This window comes from Elgaria multicarinata, chromosome 7 (assembly GCF_023053635.1).
Source record: "Elgaria multicarinata webbii isolate HBS135686 ecotype San Diego chromosome 7, rElgMul1.1.pri, whole genome shotgun sequence".
NCBI lineage: Eukaryota > Metazoa > Chordata > Lepidosauria > Squamata > Anguidae > Elgaria > Elgaria multicarinata.
Window position 1 is genome coordinate 12,539,075 of NC_086177.1, and position 18,744 is coordinate 12,557,818.

At 40.2% G+C, this 18,744-nt stretch overlaps 1 protein-coding gene across 3 annotated transcripts in view; it reads left to right on the forward strand.

Annotated features, from left to right (window-relative positions):
- The window catches only part of SLC12A7 (solute carrier family 12 member 7), a 115,034-nt gene that overhangs the window by 91,510 nt on the left and 4,780 nt on the right, over positions 1 to 18,744 (forward strand). For 2 of the 3 annotated variants that reach the window (XM_063130211.1, XM_063130209.1), the window contains exons 19-24: positions 629 to 798; positions 1,568 to 1,699; positions 3,554 to 3,661; positions 5,571 to 5,687; positions 10,110 to 10,291; positions 15,039 to 15,053. In XM_063130211.1, coding sequence (XP_062986281.1) covers positions 629 to 798; positions 1,568 to 1,699; positions 3,554 to 3,661; positions 5,571 to 5,687; positions 10,110 to 10,291; positions 15,039 to 15,053 — 724 coding nt within the window. The remainder of the gene's footprint in view (positions 1 to 628; positions 799 to 1,567; positions 1,700 to 3,553; positions 3,662 to 5,570; positions 5,688 to 10,109; positions 10,292 to 15,038; positions 15,054 to 18,744) is intronic. The other variant, XM_063130210.1, reaches the window with a different exon arrangement.

Below are 18,744 nucleotides of genomic sequence, written 5' to 3' on the forward strand. Positions count from 1 at the left end.
GAAATGGCAGAAAGTTCAGGTGAAGGATGCCATGTTTTAATATTTCTCCCACTGGATAGATTTCCATTTACAGGGAGTTCTTTATGCAGGAGAATATTAAAAATGTGGCTCCCATACCTGCAGTCTGAAGCAGCCCATTTTATTCTACCTCCTCATTCTGCTGCATGTGTTGGCAAGGCCTCAGATACCTTAGTGCAGCTTGGCCAAGTAACAGGCTGGGTGTGATTCCAGTGCAATTTTATCTGCTCTTGGTGACTGCATCAAAAACGTTCATAAATTTTGTAAATTTCTAAACCTTTTGAAATAAAATTAGAATTACAGCTAACCTCTCCCAGTCTCAGGCTTGTGCCTTGAGAAAAGAATGATCTCGTGAGTATATAGAAATGAACCATTGTCTAAGTGATTATGAGAGAGAAAGAGAGAGCAAACATCAAATTGTTGTCTAATGGTTTCAGAGAGTAAAGTCTTTGTTGATTTCTGTGTGTCAGTCTGGCAGAGATACATCTGAAACTTCCATTACAGTTTGAAATGCCTTTCCCTAAGGAAAAACATTTTAAAAGCCAGAACAATTAAGCTCTAACAGACAGTAGTTTTCCAATGATTTGGACTGTCCTGTTTCTTCTTTTAGACACTGTACGAGTAACAACAGCTGCACAACAAGCTCTTCTAGTAGCTAAAAATATAGATTTGTTCCCAGCGAATCAAGAACGCTTCAGTGAGGGTAACATAGATGTATGGTGGATCGTTCATGATGGCGGCATGCTGATGTTGCTTCCTTTCCTACTGAGACAACACAAGGTATCTGCAAGTATTTTAGTTAGGAAACGGCTTTAAATTGGTTTGTAAGCTACTCCTGGCAGAGAATGCTTGTTTATAAAACCGTACAAAGGACCTAATACATTGATATTGATACGTAAAGAAAAATCCTCATCATCACCATCCCTGATGTGAAATATTGTCAGTACAGGATCTACCTGTGCCATAGCTTTTGGAAGATGAAGGAGAGGTTTGTTAGACTTACTGTCAGTCAGTAAGAAATACTTGTGTAAACGTAACGTAGCAGATATATCTGAACTGTTATGCATACAGAGAGGTCCCTATTGTTGAAGAGGTCCCTCTGGTCCGTCTTCTTTGGAATTCTACACTGGGAGTAGAAAGCCTGTGAGGGATGGGCCTTCCTGGTGTATAGAATCATAGAATAGCAGAGTTGGAAGGGACCTACAAGGCCTTCGAGTCCAACCCCCTGCTCAATGCAGGAATCCACCCTAAAGCATCCCTGACAGATGGCCTCTAGTAAAGGAGAGCCCACAACCTCCCTAAGTAACTGATTCCATTGTCGTACTGCTCTAACAGGAAGTTTTTCCTGATGTCCAGCTGGAATCTGGCTTCCTTTAACTTGAGCCCGTTATTCAGTGTCTTGCACTCTGGGAGGCTCGAGAGGAGATGTAAGCGCTATTGTGTATTCTGTGCCACACAATCTAGTAAAGATCAACTTCCCAGTAGCTGTAAAGTTACTGGAAATCACATTCATGTTTTATTTTCATGAGATGTTCTTCTCTACTGACAGGTATGGAGAAAATGTAAAATGCGCATCTTCACTGTAGCTCAGATGGATGACAATAGTATTCAAATGAAAAAGGATCTTCAAATGTTTCTGTATCATCTTCGACTTAATGCTGAGGTGGAGGTTGTTGAAATGGTAAGAGGTATTAGATTTTACCAGTTACTTTAACAAAGAAACTTGCATTAAATATGTATGTTTACCTTCAGCTGAACAAAATTATTTGTCAAATGTCAAAAGGTATATTTATTTATTATTTATTTGTTATTCTTACCTTGCTTTTCACTCCATTATGGGATTCCCAAAGCAAGTTATGAAACCATAAAAGAAGAAAGCACTCCAATCACATAAAACATCTATAAAACATTTCAGTAGTGATTAAAGCCAAAGCCCCAAACCTAGTAATTTGCCTGCCTTTTTTGTTTTTAATAAGTGTCTGAAATGTTTGGTTTGGACAGGAGTTCCTTTGTGGCAGCTCAAATGCAAAGATAGATCAAATGTACAATTTATTCATCCAAAATTATAGATGCTTTGGAGTTTATATTTTACAACAGCATTCCCCAATCTGATGCATCTGAGATGTTTTGAACCTCCAACTGCCACCCATCCCAGTCAGCATGGCTAGCAATCAGGAATTCTGGGAGCTGTAGTCCAAAACATCTGGAGGGCACGAAGTTAGAGAAAGCTGTTTTACATATGTGATGTCAACATGTTCTCTGTTCATTTAAGGCAACTAGTTTTCCAGAAGGGCCACTTTGAAAAGGGAGTGACCAGTAGTGAGCCAGCACCTCAAGTTCTTATCTCCTAAAATGGCCTGGAAGAAGTTCCTGTTACTACGAAGCCAGTGTTGTGTTAGATTGTTGGATTTAAACCAAGGAGACTTAAATTCCAATCCATGGGCATGTCTAGACAGGCGATGTCCCGGGGATCGTCCCGGGATTGTCCCTGTGTATCCACATGACGCACAGGGCATCCCGGGAGCAGGGAGGAAAGTTCCCTCCCTTGGCCCGGGATATTGCCCTACCTATTAATTTTGATTTTTCCACAGTCTCTGGATGATCCCAAGACTGCGGAACTTGTGGCCCGCCGTCACTGTCTTGTACCAGCTCCTCACGAGTAAACGTGAGGCGCTGGGCATGGAGCTCCTCAGGAGCTCCGTGCCCATCGGGGGTGGGGTGGGGGGAGGGCGAGGGTTGTTTTTTTTAAAAAAAAACCCCACCTCATCGTTGCGTTCGAGTGCTCATGTGCTCCTTTTCCTTTAAAAAAAATCCAAAATGGCAGCCACGATATCGCACGCTGTATGTAGACGAGGGGGACGATCCCGCGATCATAAAATTGTGAGATCATTCCCCCTCCACAGGTAGGTCTAGACATGCCCCTTGTTCAACCAAGAGCCTCACTAGGCGACCCTGCGCCAGTCTCTCTTTTGTGAACATAACATTGGGAGAGAGGAACTATGTAAGTTATCCTGAGCTCCTTGGAGGAAAGTTGGGATAAAAAGGGTTTTGTTTGGTGGTGGCATCATAGAGTAGTATACAATGTAAGTTCTACATAGAGTAGACACATTGGAATGAAAGGGACTTAAGTTAGTCGTGCCTGTGATGACGTCTTAGTGTCTGGATCTATAGGAAGATTGCAATAATAAATTCAATGGCAACGTGTTATTTGAATAAGGCTAGGTGAGTCTTTTCCCGTCTGCCCTCCAGCACAGCCACGTGAAGATCAGAAGTTTCCATTTAAAATTAAGCACTGTTTGATGTGTCAGCCAAACCCTAAAGTGGTTAATCTTACTTCCAATTAATTTTTAAAAAGCCAGCTTCATAAACTATGGCTTGAAGCTTGCTTGTTTCCACTAACTATAGTTAAGATTAACCACAGTTTGTCCAGGTTTGGGTGACAGCAAGCTGCAGCTTATCTAAAACACAAGTGAAAGCTCTTCCCTACAGTTGTGCTCAATAATGTATATTTAATCATGCATGTTTATTTTTCCAGTTTGAAAATGATATTTCAGCCTTTACATATGAGAAGACTCTTGTGATGGAACAGAGATCACAGATGCTAAAACAGATGCAGCTCTCTAAGAATGAAAGGGAAAGAGAGGTAATTCATTTAATTTTTTGTATACTTTTGAAAAATCTAAATCGTGTATACTGGGGGGTAATAATAAGAACATTATTGACCTTGACCTGGACATTCCTACAGGCAGAGTCAGGTGTGCCATGATTCACGGTGCAATGACTGTCCAAGGCAATGGATTTGGGACAGCAGTTTTCACTTATGAAGCACCATCGTCCAGGAAGGTCTCCTCTGAGTGAGAGCCCCATTGAAATTAGCAGAAGCATTTCAATGAGGCTGGCTCAAGAATAACTCTCTGGTAGTCCTATATAATTAATTGGAGTAGAATTGACTTGGAGTAGAATTGGATTCCAACATTTGCCAGCATGTTTTTCAGTGGGGAAGACCTAACCTACCAAGGCATTGTTTTGAATGCGCACCCCAGTTCCTTCCACTGAAATAAACGGAGATGCCTTTGCATGTAAGAGGATCCTTTTGTGCATTTGAGTGCACACAATCACTATTAGGATATACAGTTCTTAAATTGGATCTCCTTTTGATTATGTCATTTATTCTGCATCTTTATAAAAAAAAATCGTTGAGCCATCAGCATTTGACATCCTAGAGTTCTTGACTAGAAACTGAAATACTTTGGGGCTTAGAATATTTCACTGTAAAGCTTTATTGTTAGGTGTTTGTCTCCTGCAATCTTAGCTTAGTGATTTAGTGCTGTTGTTTCAAGTTAAGGGTAGTATTCACTGACATTTCTATCCCCTATTGAAATTCTGTGAAGACTTCTATAGGATTTCCCCCCTCACTATTAAGGTCCCTTATGGCTTTCAAAATAAAAACCTGTAGTCTTGGGAGAGAAGTGATTATGATTTTAATTTATTCATTTGCTCTCTACAATATTTTCAAAGTATAGGACTCCTGTCTTTAAATCCATATTAATGGGTCTAGTCATTTATGTTTTCTCTGGAGGGGAAGAGGAAGGACATGAACTGTTTTACATGTTCCGAAATTATTTTCCTAAAGACTGGAAAACAGTTAAATATTTTCTTAACATACTACAAGCAAGATTCTTGGGTCTCTGCCAGTCATGCCATATTCAGAATTCTAATAGTAGCCAAATTGTCAAGGTTGAAATATATTTTTTCCTTGCTGACTTATTTCCTTAACACTGAGAAGAGGCTGCCACAATCCTTATTGGAAAATTACCCTAAAATATGGAAAAATACATTTCAAAATTCTTGTTTTTCTATGGCTGATTCTGGAAATTTCTTTTGTTCAGTAGTATTCGTCATCTTCTTAAAAATATTTAATATTTGAAGCCTACTGTGGCCTTAATAGGTTTATGTTCTATTTTTATGCTGTGGAACAGAAATCCTGGTGATCATATAATTGGTTGGGGGTTTTTTTTATACAATGAGCTTCTTGTTTTATATCTTCAACAGACAATGTTGTTGGTTATAAAGTGTTTCCAGTATGTTTTTTGTTCTAAGCTGTCTTTTTGGAAGATTTATTTTATGTAACTGATGGACTGGTGCTAGAACCAAAAAGAATTAAAGGACATCACAATTTTGAAATTAGAGCTAGCCTATCTGGTGTAGAGCTCAATTTATGACTTCCTCATTCCTTTTTAATTTGGCAACAGACATCCCTACTTTGGAATAGTGAATAGTTTTTGTTCTATTTGGGGATTGGACCTGCCCACGGGGTCTTTTAGTTGTGTTTAAAAATGCGGCCCCATGTTGGAAAACTGGTGAAAGAAACATATGACAAAGTAGCAAAGTGTCTGAAAAGGAGGCGAACTTACAGAGCAGCACACTATCCATTGTTTAAATAACTACAAGTCGTTTTTCTTTAATTAAATGGCATTGCGTTTCATCAGCTAATATACTTAATGATATCTTTTTTTGTATGCCTGTTGTGCCTGGTGACCTTCTTGTCCCAGATTCAAAGCATCACTGACGAGTCTCGTAGCTCAATCAGAAGAAAGAGTCGTTCTAGCCCACAGTGTATTGGTCAAGATGTAGACCATCTCCTACCTAATGACATTCAAGAGGAAGAGGTAGAAGTTGTACCTCCCGGTTGTTCCCTTCCCACTACCACACTTACAGTGCTGCTGTAAACCATAATTGTACTAATTGCCGCCATTGATATGTTTTTTTCTAATTCTTACTAACCACCCTTATTATAAGTAGAGAGTACCACATCTACTCAATAACAGCAGATTATTTACACCATGTGATAAATATGCATAGTTTTAGATAATGATTTTTGAACAATTTACTCCTGAATTAGTACCTTGGTAATTCTAACATTTTTTTGTATAATAAACAAAATAGATAATTGCTTCTGAAAAGCAGTATTCCGTTTTTATTTTCCCTGGTATCTTTTGCTGCATCAATGAGTCTGTTGTGGCATGGGGGTTGGAAACACCTGGTTCATTTGATGAGCCTATTAATTATTCAGTCTTATATTAATTATATTTAGTTCTGTTTAAATGTAGAGGTGTTTCATGTGCAAGTTGCCCCATACCGCATAACATATTTACCATTTACTTATTAGCAAACATTGTAGTATATAAACATATCAGTAAATGAGCTTATAATAAATAATTGAGTTTACATTGGGGATTTGCTTCAGATTACTTCTCTCTGCTTTTGTTTCAGTTTTTATAGTTGGCAAATATCCTTGGCCCAGTGCAGACATCTCCCCCCTCCCAACTCCTCCGTCCCTCCCATGGTATGCTTTCACCATGGTATAGTAGTATTTCTGCATAAACTTTAACCACAATTAGAAACTAGGATTTCAAGTGAGTTTGGAAACGCTTGTTATAAGGGAATCAAAGCAATATTAACGTTAGTTGAGAGGGGAGGAAGTGTGTGAGCCTAGACCATGATCCCAAATACTGGATTTGCACTGATCCCCTATTTAAGCAAGCCATAACTACAATTTAAGCAAGCACTTGTAAAATAATGGCTTGGATCTTAACTTTCATTCTGGAAACAGAACTTCTACCACCACCACCCATCCCTCTACAGTCCTCTGTGTCTCTCAGGGAATAGTTGGATATGTGCAGGGGGTGCAGATGGAGTGGGTTGGAAATCTCTCTCTCTCTCTCTCTCTCTCTCTCTCTCTCACACACACACACACACACACTCACACCCTGTGTGTACAGAGGAGTAGCTTAGGAGTAAAGGCCTATTCAGAAAACCTTGTACACCTACAGTCGTGACTTTTTCTTTTCCGTTTTTAAAATCACGATTTTTAAAATTAGGAGCCCAACCATCAGTGAAAATCTAGCAACATTTGAACTCCATTTGAAATGGAGCACATGCAACTCTGGGCAGAAGTGTGTCTTTTTTTTTGTACTTTATTCCTTTCCTTAGGTTTAATAATAGGCACTGGCAATAATGTTTATTTCTGAATCTTGCTTTTCACGGAGTAGAAATCATGTTTGCTGTGGTACAGTTAATGGAAAAGTGGCACTTCAAGTGTGAATCCTTTCAAACCCAGATTACCCTAATTTTAGTTCATAGCAACGTGGAATGTTATTTTTGTGGTTCATGTGTAGTAAGTTCTGTGTGGATGTCTTGAGACAATAACAAAAATACTCCAGAAGTAGAACGTAGTGGATACCATCTCCTTCCTGCCCTTTTTAATGTCGTGTTTTGAATACCCTGATTTCCTAGGTCTTCAGTGTTTTCAGTCCAGCAGTAATTGTGCTCTAAATTTTGAGGGATTTTTTGGGTAATGTTTTAAACCTAAATGTTAAAACATGTATTGGATACTATTTGGTTTTATGCCTTTGACCTGTCTCCTTATTGCAACAAATCTGCACAATTTGTTGTAGTATGCTGTGTTTATAGCTTCGTTATCTGTGGCACTGTTCTTCATTCGTTAGCATGCTGTTTTTCAAGAGATGATAAGGTAGAATGATTATCAGTTATTAAAATAGAGGAATAAAATAAGCTGTATAAGTGAAAATGCATACATATCAATTCAAACTATGCTCAGGATAATTACGTAATGTAATTGAGACTTGTGGAAGAAGAATAGTATTTCAGCATTATGTGTATTGATATAAATATTAATACAAAAACTTTTCTGGTTAAGTGCTTGCATGTAGAATATAATATAGCAATATTGATTATCTCTTTGGTGAGATGTTTTGACCTTTTTGAGAGGGGAATATCACTAATTATATTTTCAAAACCAGAACTTCTTCTTTTAGATGTTGATGTACAAAGCCTTTCCAGGTGATCATTATATTGAACAATAAATCTATATAATTGCCTGCAATGTCATGGCAAGGGAATAGCATTTTTCCAGTTCCCAAATATCAATATTTTGTTGCTGCTGAAATGCAACAACCTATCTCCCACTCCCTGCTAGCACACTTATTAAGGCGCTGAATGCTGTGTGGAATGAGGTGTTGTGATTGTTGGGAGCTATTTCGATAGTGCTCATTACTTCAGTGGTGACAAATGGAACAATTCTTATTTATTTATTGCATTTATATCCCGCCTTTTTTTCTTCCAAGGAGCCCAAGGTGGCATACATAATCCTCCTCCTCCTCCTCCTCCTCCTCTCCATTTTATCCTCACAACAACAACCCTGTGAGGTGGGATGGGCTGAGAGTCTGTGGTCACCCAGTGGGTTTCCATGGCTGAGTGGGGACTAGAACCCAGATCTCTCAACTTCCAGTCTAACACTTTAGCCACTACGCCACACTAGCTCACCCAGTATTCTTGATCTTTTGTGAAAGTTTTAATTTTAAAGGCAGAGTAACTTAACATTAAGGCCGTGTTGAGGAACCTTTTTTCTCTTGAGGGTTGCATTCCTTCCGGGGGCAATATTATCAGGGGATGTGTGCTAGCAGTGGACAGAATAGCAGCCAAAGTGGGCAGTACCACCCCTCCCTTTCCACCCAGTAGGCTAACGAGGTAGGGACAGAGCACTCTTGCCAGGGCTGAGCTGAGTTATTGCTTTTGAAGTTAGGCTAAGAACTGCACACAGTCCTAGGGTTGCAGGTTGTCCACCTCTGTTTTAATGGCCAGCTGCACGACTTAGGTTTGGGAGTGCTCAGAAAGCTCTTAAGTCCTGCAGCATCCTTTTCTGACCTTGAAAGGCATAAATTTGCCGCCAGAGCCAGAACTTAAGCACACTGGCTTCTAGTATTTCAAACAACAGATTTTGGTTCTGAATTTCCATGCCAAGCTGTTTAAGAATTGCCTGCCATGCTGCTGTAAAGCAGAGTAGTGCCATCTAGGGGAATAGCCATTGAATGAAGAAAGGTCTTACTCATTGACTTCTTGATTTCTAAAATCGTTCTGAATCCCCAACTGGGCAGAAGTGATGATGGGCAAACTCTTCTCAGGCCCTAGCTAAAGGTTTATCCCGGGATCGTCCAGGAGTCATCCCTGTTCATGTACATGACACACGGGATATCCCAGGAGCAGGCAAGGATGACCCCGGGATGATCCCGGGATAAACCTTAGGTCTAGCTAAGGCCTCAGTTTGATTCAGAAGCTAATTTTGAGAGGGGAAAAGGAAAAGTCACTTTTTTCTGAGCCCAGTTCTAAATTTGGATTCAGTTGTATTTAATGATACTGTGGCCGTGTTGAAAGTGCCATGGAGGAAGGTATACTGGATTGGATTATGTATCTGACCAAGAGAACAGCTTTCATGGGGCATTGCACTTGGATTGTAATACACCCAAGCATTACCAGTTGGACAAATTTGTAGTACAAATTTACTGCGAATTTCAGCAACATCTCCTAAAGAAAGGAAATCTAAAAATATAATCAAGGAAAGATCAGATGTTCAAGGAAAAGAGATGCAACCACCTTTACACAGCAAAGACATATTCCTAGATGTTATAGTTGGAAAAGAAAGTAAAGCCTTAGAGCAGAAGGGATAGCAGAGCGCTAATGAATGGCATGCAAAATACTAGATATATGTCAAGAAGTAACAATTTCTAAAGGGACAAAATATTTGTTCATCATTTGTGTTTGGAATAGAGTTTGATTTATTAGTGGTTTCAGAAATTCATATTGTCTATTTGAATATTGAACCATGAGAACCTTTAAACCCTCCAGATGCTGTAATTCCACAAGAGTTTGTGGAAAGTGTGTGTGTGTGTAAATATATTCCTCTTGTCATTCAAATAAGCAGCGGTTCTCGTGTAAATCATCCACATCTCCGACTACAGTATTGAACTTCAGCATACATGTATGTTGGTCCAGTATACATTGTTCATACCCCCTTGAGGGCCATGAAGGTCGAATCCCACCCCCATTTAGATCAAATTATTCAGATCAGTGTTTAGCTTTGAACCATTTTGACTGTAATGGATCTTCTCATGGCTTTAAAATAACCCACCTTTATGTATAAGATAATTATATAAAAACAAGCCTCTGCCAATTCTGAATTCCTTGACTTGCCAAAATGCTGACCTTTGCTTTGCTTGTTTGTGTTTGGTCAGGCTCAATTAATCCATGACAGAAACACTGCATCCCACTCAACAGGAATGGTTAAATCTCACACTGCTATTGCTACACCGGATAGAGTACAAATGACCTGGACAAAAGAAAAGCTTATATCTGAAAAGCATAAAAATAAAGAAACCTGTATGACAAACTACAAGGATATCTTCAATATGAAACCGTAAGTTATCTAAGGAGTTAAATACGGAGATTATCCGACTGTTTCAGTTGGATAAACATTACATGTTAATGATTGTTAATATATCTGACTAATCTCTACCATTTGAGAAGAAGAAATTAGTAAGAATACATTGACCAATTCGATCCTGGTGTTATAAATACCTTTAAATCACATGATTTGGTGCTGAAGGTGTATATTATTCTATTTTCCTCTGTTTACATAACACCCCTCCTCTTTCTAACAGTTTTTTTTTCTGGCACAACCAAAAATTCAATTTTCCCATTGTTCCCTAGAGTCCGTGTTCTCTATTACACACACACACACACACACACACACACACACTATAATTATTATATGCACAAATCTACATTCTTCTCAGTCCTTACTTTTTGGAAGATCTTGTGCAAATGGTAATTAAAAGACAATATGGTAACAGGGGTGTTTTTTTTAAAAAAAAGATCACCAGTTTTCCACTTCAGATTGACCCTCAGTAAACACCTCCCTTCTTTTGAAAAGTTTGCCACCTCACCTCAAAGGAGCTAGCCACGATAAGCCCTTCCCTCCCACTTTTTAAATAACTTCTATCATCTTTGTGAAGTGACCTACTTTAAAGACTTCGGGCAGGGTATTCCATTTGCTAACTGTTTAGCAATGGAAAGGTGCACTGTATGGAGGAAGAACTCCAATTCCTGCATTACCTTTCACCAACATGAGTTTTTGCAGCAATCTGCTGACATTTATCTCAAGGTAACCTCAGAATGGCTTGAAGCGTATCTGTCTCAGTGCCCAGGCATTCAGGAAAACAAAAAACAAATATGCCTGTTCCTGTGTTTTCAGCACTGAAATAAACTATATTTAATTATTATGGAGTTATACTATCTCCTGACATTCGTCTTAAGACCCATCTACATTAAGAAGTTAAGTGAAACTCTCAATGGGAAAGAATTTTCTACATGTATGTATTTTTCCCAAACTTCAAGCACTCTTTAAATCTAGGAGTGGATGCTAGTTTCCCCAGCACTTTTATGAACATGGTAAGAGTCTAGTTTTTTCTGAGCCCACCCCTAGCAGCAATGAAACCCCCTTTCTTGTAGTTTCCTTTCGGTATTTTTCAAAAATCATCCTATATTAGGCTTTCTTGTTATCGTGAAGAGAAGAATAATTACAGTACTTTTCAAAGCAAATAAGGGTAGGTGTAATGGTGCAGTGGACTTCTCTAATTTTTTCCTATAAATTTCTGCATATTTCAAGTGGGGAAATCAGCATACCTTCTTTGTATCCAACCCTTTTTCTGCTTGCTTCACAACAATATTCCCAGAGTGAATCATCAAGTATGGTATCCACTTTGGGCAGTATCCAAGCAGGCCATTGTGCAGGCAGGGGCCGCTGCCAATTCTGTTCCACAAGCGTTGCCCGTGCTTGCGCAATGGGAATTTAATACTTCCTGTAGGAACTGGAAACAAGTGGAAACAGGGCAGGTTGTTTTGGGAAGCACTAAATCTCTGTTACACAGGCAGTTGGCGGTAGCCTCCGCTTGTGGAACGGAATCACCCGTTGACCCCACTTGTGAAGGACCCTATTTGAATAATGCCCCATGTGTTTTTAGGTTATCCCCAAGACTATGGCCATGCTTGGGCAACCCTTTCATGGCATGTTGGGTTAATAGGCTGCTCAAAGTAATTTATTTTGAAAATAAGTTACTATTATCCCCCCCCCAATCAGACAAATAAGCTACTGTGCGTAATCTGAGTCATCCCCCCTCCCCCTGCCCTGCTGCAGTTCCCCCGCCCCAGCAGGGGCAACGTTTCACCCATTGGCAACATCACAGCTGCCTGTTTTAACCTTCCACAATATCCCAATGAGAAGAGAGAGGTTAATCCAGCATTTCTAGCATCACCCCAACAAGTGGGGTGGCTCTACAGTTCTGGAAGTATGCTGCATTGCGGCCAAATTTCATATACAGCCTCATCTAGTCAGGAGGCACAAACCCTCTGTGATTGCACACACAAAGAAGCACCAAAAAGGAGGGCAAAGTTTGCAGGATCAGGACCAAACTTCATGCACACACACACACACACACCCTAGCAGGAATGCACACGGGGCCCATTGGAAACCCTGCTCGCTGACAAAGCCACGTGAGCAAACGCACCTTTTGGCCAAAAAGGGGGTGGCGGCTATAACTTCATGAAAGTTTGCAGGAACGGGACAAAACTCATACACAGCATCCCCTGGCAAGGAGGCACACAAGGCAAAATGACATCCCTGCGCAGCTGCCACCATCCAACCGAGACTGTGTTTGACACTTGGGGAGGGTGCAGAGCACACTGCCGGGAGAAGGGTTAGGGTGGGGTCAGACTGCAAGCGCCATCAGTTGCTAGGCAGATCATGGAACCAGAGATCTGCCAGCTAGAGGAAAGCAGAGGCAGTGGTTTTGCCAAGCGATACTGTAGGTGACCAGAATGACACCACTGTGACCGCCAAATGACACGATAACTCATAATGGATTAAATAACCCACTCTGGGTTATTTTGGCCAAATACGCCATCCTGGGTTAAAAAAAAAAACACCCACCAGACAACACGATAACCCACAATGGCGTAAGCCCGTGATCAGCCAGCCCAGCCGATTCCCTTCTCCAAGAATGGAGATTTAGCGCTTCCAGGGGCAACCTGAAATGACCGAAAACACTCATTTCTGGAACAGGCCAGGCCAGAGGAACTTGCGTAAGGAAGTGGTGGCGGGCTCCACTCACAGACGGGCAGCATTGGATACTGCCCAGTATCACTGCTATATTATTATTTCAGTGGCAATATAAGTCACTGGAACAGTTATCCCTATAACCACTAGATGGTGATGCAAACTTAGTAATCATTGCTGGACTGACAGCACCTAACAGATGAAACTGCCTGGATAAGTGGAGAAACACCACCACCCCTCCACTGTTTTATTTGCATATTGGAAAAACAAGCAAATAGCTGTGATTATGTATTCAAAAATAAGATAAAATGTAGATTTATCTGCAGCACATGGGAAGTTTGAAGTATTTCTGTTAATCTAAATTCTGCTTTTAATGTAAATACATTAAGTCATCCTTAGTTATACTGCTATAAATATTGCTTCTGACATAAATTAGGACAGTCAGAGCATTTTCTAAATATCTGTAGGAGGAAATATGAAAATTGGTTGTGATATTTAGTAAAGAGCTGTTTGATTTAACAGCTATATTATCTGTAATTCTCAAAGGTTTCATATACTGAAATAGAAAAAGTTTTGAGTTAGGGAAATTAGAAATAAGGGACTGGTGGAAATGTGCTTCCTTAAAAGCATTAGTGAATTTTTACACTGGTCTAGAGTATGACTTACAGCATTGCAACCTGTGTGCGTGTGTATGCACTCACATCTGTACATAAATCTCCATGCTAGTCGGCCCTGCTGACCTGTCTGCTTCAAAAAACTTATTGAGGCTGTTCACATGACACAATAGCCCACCATGGCTTGTTTAACCTTTATATAACCTACAATCACTGGGTTTGCATGGCATAACAATTCCCAAGTGTGCAGTTTAGCACCTGTGGGCACCTCAGGTCATTGTAGATGAAATAACCCACGATGAGCCATGGTGTGTCATCCAAACCCAGTTAGTGACAAGTGAGTGTTGTCATTGAATTGTGTGCTGCTGTTGAACCATGTTGTGTGTACTCAGCCGCGCTAACAAACCATGGTTTGTTTACCATGAACAACAGAAAGTTCACAACCTAACAACAAACCATGGGTTATCTTTGTGGGTTGTTCGTGTTTTATAAACCATGGTTTGTTAGTGCAGCTGCTTTCTCAGAATACAGCAACACACATTTCAACAACCCACACTCAACCCATACTCAATACCATCTAAATGGGGGTGGGGGGAGACCAGTCTAGTTTTAATCAGACTTCGTAACTACAGAATTCATTGTATACCTGAATGCTTGATCATGATGATACAGCTTTGCCCCAAAGACTGCTCCTGTGCCTTTCATTTTGCTCCCCTGAACCATGGGTGCAGCGTGGCGGAGTTATCTTTACACACACACGAGATCGCAGGTACAGGTGAACACAGTATTCTGCTGGGTCAGACATTATTCTCTATCTGAAAAGTGAAAGATTTGGGATAGAGCAGGGGTGGGCAACTTGTGTCCCTCAAGATGTTTTGCCCTACAGCTCCCATCAGCCTTTGCCAGTATAGCCAGTGGTGAGGGATCATGGGAGTTGTCGGCCAACCTGTTTCCATACTTCCGAAAGTAATATCTCGCTAGGTCCCCACAGTCTGTAAGTGTGGCTCCTTCTGTCCCAAAGGCACAATTACTTTTGCGCTCTCTCGCTCACACACACACACACGCACACACACACACACACACACACACACACACGCACATGCACACACACACAGAGAACTACTAAAGGCACAGGAAAACACTACAAGACTAGAGGGACAACCTTAATTATGCCTTAACCGTTCATCAAGAGCAGTGTTGTACTGTTGTAAAAGATGAACAAGAGGCAATTAATCCACTCATTGGTTTAGAAATAAAGTATTCTATAGAGTCCGTTTTTAAAAAATAATTACATAAAGCATACCATTTGCAAGTGAATAACATGTTGAGGATGAATAAAGTTCTAGTGTATTTAAGTTGCTCTATTGGAAGAATATGCCACACAGCTATGTATTCATAAAGTAATATATTTACACGTTTGTTTCCTTTCCATGTAGAGAATGGGGAAATCTGTAAGTCAAATTTGATTTAATTTAGGTTGTTTTTCCTGCTTTTCTGTGCTTTATTGTTTAACTGTTGTTGCATGTCTCCTTCAAATTAGCAGCTTTTACGTTTTTATTGTGTACATATTATGTTTTAGCATGTGAATGTGATGGCTTTAGCATTCCTGTTTTCCTTTTATGTTTTTCTCCTTTTTCTAAGCTTGGTCTCTCTATAATTTTTTCTTCTTCAGAGTAAATCACATTATATGTCTCATAAAATGAAGGTCACCATTTGCCTCTATAAAACATTTGACATTTCCTTTATCAAAATCCCAGGGGTGTAACTTTCCCTGCTAATTATCTCAATAACCAGATGCACAATAGTTTCTGGATAAGCTAACATTGACATAATTGCAAAGATTATGGCAATGACACTAAGGGTGGTTTTTAAAAGAGAAATACATTTTTAGTCTGATGGGTGTGTTAAACCATAACACTGTTCATTTTCCAGTTGTTTCATTTGTGAGAATAGTACTGCAATATTACATACCACCAAACTCCCCTCCCATGGTTTAAAACAACAACAATAGTAGCAGATAATCTTTTCAAAAGAAGTGAATATGGCTAGACATGTTATGGCAAATCATTCACCCTCATGAAAGTGGTGCAAAATTTTCTGCTTAGCAACTTCTTCTGTCCCCCCCCCCTTTTGAAGAACTACTAAAAGCTCTGTCCTGCCATTTTTCTTTCTTTGTTGAATATCTCCATCATTTTTCTTTCATTTTTCACTGTATGAGTCATCTTTTCTTTATACCAAAAAATCTTTTCACAGAGCATTGATGTTCCTTCACATTTTTTAAAAAAGACTTTGTACAGATCCATCTACCATAATCATTATATGACACCAAATCATTTTGTGCCAACAGATGTGATACACATTCAGAAATAGGTTTTCCACCCAGCCTATCTCCAGTAATATGCACATAAATCCATGACTTGTTCCATACATTCCCACAATTAAGGGGATGTGCGTTGTGTCCCTTACATCTATAGGTGTAGTAGAGCTCTTTTGCTCCCTCAGTTCTGTGGATTGGGACCCAGTGTTTCAAATTCTTAATGTGGAGTAGGGAGGAATCCTCTTGATGTATATCTAAATTGAAGCTCTAATTTCAGTATCAGTGCAATTCTATGCATGTCTACTCTGAGGTAAGCCCCATTAAAAATAGGATTGGCACCTTACAGACATAAACATGGCAAATTCAAAAAGGTAAGAGCAAGAATTTAGAGTACATTCATTCCTATGATCTTGAACTTCTCTACTTTAATTTTAATTAATTTCGAAGGGGCATGTTATCCTTGAAATTGCCTATGGATTACTAGTCCACCTTTTCGTCTTCTTCTTTTTTTGCTATAATTCTTTTTTTTGGGGGGGGGTAACTCAACTCATTTCAAATTAAATTTGTTACATTTGAGGTGTTCCAATTCAGCGGTTTTCTTGTAGGGCTACCATTTCAATGAAGGAATAATATTTTGACTGGGGTCGGTGGATGAAGATTTACCATCTTCACAGCTGGGTATTTGGAAAAGCAAGTTGGCTGGTAATGTGTGGTTCCGACCTCATAGAGATGGACTTTAAGGACAAACCGACATGTTACAGACTGAGTTGCATTTCCAAATAACCACCTGGCAATTCTGTCACTGGGAGGTGTAATTTGCAAGGGGGAAGTAGTGGGTAGGAGAAAAGAGAGCTTAACACTTCTGACTCCACCAGTCGCTATTTTGTCCTAGCCAGAGTCTTTGCAACTCACCACAGAGGGTGTGACCGAGCATCACACTTGTTGTGGTGCTATTACAGTTCTCTTGCGGTTCTTCAGTGGGTTGTCTTGTAATTCTGTTGTGGTGCTGTTACAGTTCGAAAAATTGTTACAGCTCTTTGAGATATCGATAAAACTTGCCTCTGAAAAAGACTGCAAGGCCTTATTTGTTCAGCTCTCACTTAAACTTTTGAAAGTCCTGTGGGTACTGTCATTAGTGAATGCCCCAAGAAATAGCTTATGTTGGCCTTTCTCTCTCGTTGGCCCTCATAAGTTGACTAAGAAGTATTTTCAGTGTTTCTTTGTTGTTTTTTAAATGCAGAAATTATCCTAACTTTTAATTGTTAAAAAAAAACTTGAAAAGAATAATATCACACATTTAAAAATAAGATTTAAAAGCCAATGTTTAATATATGCATCAAAGGTGGTAGTAAGCTTAATGTTGTGACAGAGCTCACAATGAGCAGTATGGAGCTGGTGTCTGTTACTCAGGAAAAGTATCACAAGTGAAAAGGAGCCCTTTGCATAGATCTCCTCACCTCCCTCGAAACACTGATGGAGCTGCATAGAGTGGCATCTGCTTTTTTGATTCTTTTAAGATAAAGTAGCAGCCGCTGCTATAATTTTAGGAAGCCAGGCCCTTGAATTTCACAGGGTATCTTCATGAACTTCAGTGTTAATGAAAGTAATTGAGCCTACAGTATCATGAAAATCGGGACACTTGTTGTACGCTTAAATATGACGTGACTGTAATTGATCACTTCTCTTTATCCAATAACATTCATGTCCTCTTGCTTGTTTTTGGTACAAAACAGATTATTAATTTGGTAACTGTGACAGTACTAGAATCATAGAATAGTAGAGTTGGAAGGGGCCTATAAGGCCATCAAGTCCAACCCCTTGCTCTTGTCACTAGTTACTGATTCTCTTTAATGACCCACTCAGGCAAAAGGCAGTTGTGTGTGGATAAAATAAGATCCAAACTGCTCATGTGCAGAGTGTTTTCAGCTCCTGCTTCCCTTCTAGCAGCAGCAGCCCCTTCGTTCTCTTGAAACACCCCCCCCCACAGAATAGCATCCCTTGAGGCACAAGGGGGCTGCCACCTGAAGCAAACATCCCCTCCCCGCAATCTCGGGCATGAATAGAGACACTTTCCACTCATGCACGAGTCCTGGACATGTATAAACTTCTTTTATTCGTCCGTTCAATTTTTCCGCAGGTAGATGCACATTTCAGTGTAAATATCATTTTGAGATGCTATCTCTAATCATTCTCTCTGGGTCTCTTAACGGAAGAGCGGTGCACTATTTGATTTGCCATGGGCATTATCCAACACCGTCGCTCTGCTTACGCCGTTGATGTAGCCCCAGCCCAAGCAGCATTTATCACAATGCTAATAGCATGTGCTGGCATGACAGGTTTCCCTGGAAAACGTGTTGACCTACCAAACACTGTTGGCATTGTGCTCGAGCAGCCTTCCTCAACCTGGGGCGCTCCAGATGTGTTGGACTACAACTCCCAGAGCTGGCTGGGGCATTCTGGGAGATGCAGTCCAACACATCTGGAGCGCCCCAGGTTGAGGAAGGCTGTGCTAGAGGTTGCTTATGCTAGAGCAGAGCAGTAGCGTTGAATATTGCTCCTTGGTTAAAATCTTCCTGTGGAGATAGTCAAGCCTCCGCAATTGCATCTTTGGGAGACAGACAAAACGTCTTGCTTTCTATCATGCCTTTCCAGCTGCAAGTACCTCTTTAGGGATAAAGGGGGCGACTAAGTTATTAAAATAAATAGTGGCCCTGTTCAGAAGACACCTTAAACCTTTTTGCCTCATTCACCATGGTTAAAGCCGTGGTTTAAGGTGTCTTCTGAACAGGGACAGTGATTCTCCCTCCCTTCAACAATGTTCTCAG